The sequence below is a fragment of the Acyrthosiphon pisum genome, chromosome A2 (genome assembly GCF_005508785.2).
Source record: "Acyrthosiphon pisum isolate AL4f chromosome A2, pea_aphid_22Mar2018_4r6ur, whole genome shotgun sequence".
NCBI classification, from domain to species: Eukaryota; Metazoa; Arthropoda; class Insecta; order Hemiptera; family Aphididae; genus Acyrthosiphon; species Acyrthosiphon pisum.
This window is the reverse complement of record NC_042495.1, coordinates 106406233-106412705: the sequence shown is the minus strand read 5'-3', so window position 1 is coordinate 106412705 and position 6473 is coordinate 106406233. Positions and strand designations below refer to the sequence as shown.

At 26.3% G+C, this 6473-nt stretch overlaps 1 protein-coding gene across 2 annotated transcripts; it reads left to right on the top strand.

The window, feature by feature from the left end:
• The first annotated feature begins 423 nt into the window (after positions 1-423).
• On the top strand, positions 424-4417 carry LOC100161078 (ubiquitin thioesterase trabid). Of its 2 annotated transcripts, none has more exons than XM_001944475.5 (11): positions 424-704; positions 994-1230; positions 1297-1515; positions 1620-1764; positions 2129-2347; positions 2688-2893; positions 2960-3236; positions 3295-3539; positions 3774-3964; positions 4035-4183; positions 4248-4417. In XM_001944475.5, exons 2-11 carry the CDS (start codon positions 1056-1058, stop codon positions 4324-4326), a joined length of 1905 nt encoding a protein of 634 aa, XP_001944510.1. In that variant the 5' UTR covers positions 424-704; positions 994-1055; the 3' UTR covers positions 4327-4417. The 2 variants fall into 2 exon arrangements, with proteins under 2 accessions (XP_001944510.1, XP_016659956.1); XM_016804467.2 differs by lacking the exon at positions 424-704 and adding an exon at positions 724-833.
• The last annotated feature ends 2056 nt before the right edge of the window (positions 4418-6473 follow it).

Sequence of the window (6473 nt, the reverse complement as noted above, 5' to 3'; positions counted from 1 at the left end):
TATTTAAATATTGCATAACAATGCATAAATGGTAGGTACTATGAATGGTCCATGTCCAAGTGTCATAACTTTTAATTTAAAAGCAATTTCATGATAGAAATAAATAAGCAATATGGGAGTTGTGTACCAGTCAACATCTCTATATACAACCGTGGTACAATGGTACAAAGAACAAAATAATAATAATAATAATATGTACAATATTACTGTGAAATTACATATTCATATATGCAAAATAATTACTATTATTAAATCAAGGTGGATATAAATATCCTATACCTTGTATTAAATTATATATAAATAAATTGTTATTACGAGTTACGTCGACGACATCAGCTGTTGGCACGTTCCTAACTTCTTGCGCGTAATGACGACACGGCCGATAATTTAGTTGCTTTGTATCTTTTTTCCCCATTTTACCGTGTTGACTTGCGAACAAAAACATCTTATCACCGTAATCATATTCGTCTTTCTCTTTTTATTTTTATTCAGAATTTTTCCTGTGGCCCGTAGGTAATGGTTGTTAGTAAATCTGTTTTTGTTTTTTAGTTTTAGTTGTTGTTATTATTATTATTATTATTATTAATTATATATTATTATTAAAGTATTGTGGTGATACATTTTGAATGCACAATCATTATAACTTTTGTCCGTATATCCTACGATCCTGGCATCAAACCATTGCTTATCCAGTTACGTTACAAGTAAGTGCTATGGATCATCTTGTCGCATTCTTCCTTTCCGCTATGTCACAAGAACGATATTATTAAGTCGCAAAATAGTCGGGCACATTATCGGCGGCGAGCCAAACCTTCAACTTGATTTTGAAATTAGTAATATATTTTAACTATATAGGTCGTAATTACTGCCCAAAAAAATTTTTTTTGTTAAATGTAGGCCACCACTTAGCACAAATTTGTTTAAAAATATTCACTATACTTATGTTTGTATTTTGACGTATTGTGACATTAACTTATTTATTGTAAATTGCAGTGTTATGAATAAGCTCTAGTTTTGAATCTAAACTATACGAATTGGAAGATTCAAAATCAATAATGACCACCCAAATCAATTCCAAATGGTCTTGTGATGTCTGCACTTATGATAATTACCATTCGTCATTGAAATGTGTCATGTGTAGAAGACCCAAACTGCAGTTGTCCCAAGCTCAGGACATATATAGTCTTAGAGATGAACTTCCTGTTGAACCTCAACCTCAACTAATTGAAGGTAAAATTTAGTTATATAATCATTATTAACTGCATATGTATTGATACATTTTTGTTGTGAATTTAGCGTCTGGGGAAATTGATAACCGTGATAAAATAATTGATAGCAATCTAGTTGATGCACTTAACGAACAATTCAACACTGATTTGAAGATCAGTGATAGAGCTAATTCACCAGAAAATGAAGAGGCTTCATCTAGTTTAGAAACACGAGCACTTACCAAATGGTCTTGTGCTGCTTGTACATATCAAAATTGGCCTAAAAGTTTTAAATGTATCATGTGTGGTAAGATATATATTTTAATAATTTGATAAAAAAGTTAAATAAAATACAACATTTGTTGGTCATTGTTAAAACTTGATATACTCATGAATAAATCTATTTAACAGGAACAAGAGGACCTCGTAAAACATCACCATCACCCGATCATTCATTATGTGAACCTCCCACTATCATAACAAAACGAGTTAAGTCACCAGAAAAGGACCTAGCAGCAACTATTAATACAGATTCAAATATTTGCACATTAAAAAGGTTAGTTTATTTTATAATTTTACATAATAAATTACATTTTATTTTTATTTAATATAATTAAATTATTTTTTTTTTGTTTTGCATGTAACCCATTTAATAATATAATGTAACAATTTTGCACTAATAATGAAATATTATAAAAATATTTGTATAATATCCTTCTTAAACTTCATTACGCTATAAAATAAAAAAAAGATTCCTCAGATACCCTAAACCAACATCTTTGTGTAAATTGAATTAATATTACCTATAATATAAATGTTAATACATCAGGTTTTACAAAACTTATTCACTCAATTCACTAAATTGATGTATTATAACATTTTAAATTCTTTACCCACAAATAATTTTTCTTTTATTGTAGATCTTCATCAAGACGTCGTTTGGATGACATTAATAGTAACTATGATAGAGCCTGGCTCGCTGCTTGTGTAGGCGTAGTTCAAGGTGATTGGAGTCCTATTGCAGCTTATTTACACGCAGGTGGTGATCCAACCAGGTCATTGACATCAACTGAAGTAACATTACTTAATAGACCATCAGCGTTTGATACTGGACACACTTTAGTTCACCTTGCTGTTAGGTAAAGTATTATTATTATTATTTTCAGTTATTACGATTTATAATAGGTTTGTATATAAATAGGTAAATCATATTTAACATTATATTGTGTTGGTACCTGCTACTTGTATTGTTATTTTAAGAATTTAATTTCCGCTGTAAATGTTGTTTATGTAATGTTTATAATTATTATAGTATTTTATTTTAAAATAAATAATCGTACTTATTGATAATAGTACTTTAGATTAAATGTTAAATATATTTTTATTTTTATGTATTAGGGTTCAATATTATTCATAAAATAGTATGTATTTTAAAATTATAATAAGCCGAATATCTAAATATTATTATATTTTATATAGATTTCATCGTGAAGAAATTTTATCAAATCTTTTAAATGGAATTAATGCTACTAGTAGCTCAACAACTGTAAAACGAGTACCTTCTCATGTTGCCCATCAACTAGCAGATGAGATTGGAAAACATTTTCTTTCAACAATACGTGTAAGAAAATCCCTAATGCCGTGTCCATTTGTTACAGAATTTGCAACATTTTCCCTACCCTATGGTAAATTATTTAAATATATAACAATAAGAATTCATTAAATCGTAAAAAATATTTATCAACTTCTAGAAATTGAAGAACTTCCAAGACCAGTTCAAAGGCAACTACTTGATGAACTGCTTGATCGCAATGTTCAACATGAATTGGAAATTGAAGAAGTCCCTCCTGTGATTAATTGGTCATCTGAAGTCTGTGATGGATTATGTTCTAGACTATATGCATTATGGAATCGTTCAGCTGGTGATTGTTTACTGGATTCCTTAATGCAGTCTACCTGGGGTATTTTCGATAAAGACAATATACTAAGGAAAGCTTTAGCCGATTGTTTACATGAAAGCAACATGATGTAAGTAGATTATAAATTATTTTTGATTCATTTAATTTATGGTTTGAAATTGATGTAGGTTTTATCCAAGATGGAAAGAGTATGAAGCATGGCAAGCAAAACAGTTAGAATTTTGTTTAGACGAGTATCAATGGGCTGAAGATTGGGCTGCATTAGTATCTCAAGCTGAAAGGCCTGGGTCAAGCTTAGCTCAACTTCATGTATTTGCATTAGCTCATGTATTGCGTCGACCAATTATTGTATATGCTGTTAAATATGTGAAAAATTATCGTGGAGACCGTTTAGGTTATACAAATTTTGAAGGTAATACATTTAATATTTATAATATGTGCAATTTTAGTTTTTGAAATATTTAGTTTCCAACACTATAAATTCAACCATGCATAATATTATTCTAAACATCTTAAGATAATCTTATTCTAGTATACGATTTTAAGTGAACTATTTATTAATACTGTTTTGACTGTTCAAAAATATCTCCGATTATTTGAAATGTTTTAGATATTTAAATTCAAAATTTTTTTCTTTTGATTTTAGGCGTTTACTTGCCACTTCTATGGGAATCAAGTTTTTGTATTAAATCTCCAATAACCTTAGCTTATACACGAGGACATTTTTCTTCACTGGTGCCTGTTGAACCATTACCTCGGGGAAAGAGTACTACATACTTGCCACTTGTTGATCATGATCACAAATTATTACCAATACATTTTGTTACAAAATCCGAAGTAAAAAGTTTGATATATTTTTTCTTTTAACGTAATTTTTTTATTTATTTGTTTAATCTTTATTTTTTAGATGGGACATGAAGAGAATATTTTAAAACAATGGTTAGACGTTTGTTTAACAGAAAATGGTTTATTATTAGCTCGACAGCGTTTGCATAAACGACCATTGTTGGTTGCTCAAATGCTTGAGGAATGGTTAAACTATTATAGAAAGCAAGCGTAAGAATAATTTAAATACAATTTATTAGCACAAAATGATTTATTTCCATCTTTTATTATCTAGTCAAATGACAATCACGCCATTTTCACGGCCTATTTCTATACAAGACTATTCAAGTGAAGGAGAATCTGAACAAGAATAGTTTATGCTTTGCCAGTGTAGTGAGTTTCCTATATTTACAATATTTCATGATGTACAAATAAATCTTTAAATCTCAATATTTTTATTATTAATTATGCTTGTCACTATTAGATTTTTTTATGAAAGTCATATTATAAAACTGTTTATGTTTGATATGTACCTTAACAGGGTTCAAAGAAATTATTAATATTTATTTGAGCTGCTCTATTTATTATATCTAAAATATATAAGATTATTCATTAGGAATTTTCATTTAAATACATTTCCCAAAAAGTTGAATATAATTAAATAAATAAGTATGAACTTATGAATTAATTTATATATTAAATATTTAAAACTATACTAAAATATTAAAAATATCTTTTCGTGAATATTAATTAATAGATTATGTATTATTAATTATTATTAATATTAATAAAAAATGAAAAGATATTCTCAAATATAATATAGGTTAGGTATATTTTTATAGATTAAAAATAAATTTATATCACATTTAAATGCAAGTAAAAAAAAAAATCATGCATTGTAGGGTTAAAATAATAAATTGTTATTATATTAATAATAAATATTCGTGATAATTTAATACATACTTTATATATTATGTAATTTATAATTTGTGTGTATTTAATAAATTTGTAAAAACTGTTTTGTTATAATTTTGAAATTTACTTTTCTTAATTAAATTTGCTTGCGCATCTAATCACAATTCACAAGTCTATTATTACTTAAATCAAAATATTAAAATTATATTTCATTTAATTCTTTAACTACATTTAGAGTTTAAACAGACTATTCTAATTCTAGTCAAGTTTTTCTTATTATGTTTAGTAGGACGTTTATTTCTTTTTATTTTTATTGAAAACACATTGACATAAAACTCGAGTGACTTAGTTCATTGTGTTCAAAAATTATTAACTATTTATTATCTTTCATTTAAAACATATTAGATGTCTTATTAACAAACAACCTATTTTAATAACTACTATACGACCACAATTTAGTTATTGATTTTGAATTCTTTTTTATTATGTTTTACGTCTAAAACAATACCAAATATTTAGAAAATATTCTGATTATTGCTATGATTTATTACAAACTGGCTGATGGTTACACTATTTCCCAACTTATATTAAGCACTGCCAGTAATTCAATACTTTATACCAATTTATATTAATACATTTTATACTAAAATTGTATTTTCACTTAAAATTAAATAAATAAGTTGAAATTAGATTTATTGTACTTAAAATTTATAATTTTAGCTCAAAAATTAAATAGTTTAATTACATCTAATGTACAGATTTTGACTATGAGTAACATATTTTAATTATTTCTTAGATGGTTAATTGTTTATTATGGGTTTGTTAAAATATACTCAGGTATAATTTGGGAAAACTAAATTAAAATATAGAATAATCGACATTTTTATATTTAAATTAATGTATTTATGTTAAATAAGAATGTTGGAAATACTTGACTGTTTATTGATTGTACCAAATACAAAAAAAAAAAATGATTTAATGTGTAACTATTAACTGTTAGGGGACAAAAACGTATTTACCTATTGAATTATTGTTGTGTTACTATTGTTAACAACAAAAAAAGGAATTTATTATGTTAGGTTTATGATTGTAAATTGATATGCTGATGTGTCAGTTTTTAATGGACATAGAATTGTAAAGGCACTACTGTATGAATTACATATTTTATAATAGTGACGTTTCTCTCAATAAAAAATATATTCTGGATGCTGTTTGTAACAGCTGATAAATATGGATTTATAAAGAAATTATCATACACAATGATTGCACAATACCAGAATGTGTGCTACATATTTAAAAATTAATTTATAAAATCATATACCTAATAAATTAGAATATAAGATAGATGTATTATAATTTATAATTATCAAAGGCTGTAAATGGACAATTACAAAATAAAATTGTACTGTTTGTCTGTTCATATTTTCCAAGTACAATGTTTAAGACACTGGCAGCATCTATAGGTGTAGTGTCTTCTTGATTATAATATTGGAAGCCTACTATATTATGAACAATAAAATAAGAAATAATATAGGCCTTATAATAATTATATTTTAATTTGACAAAAAAATATATTTTAAATATGCCTCAATAATATTTATAGTTA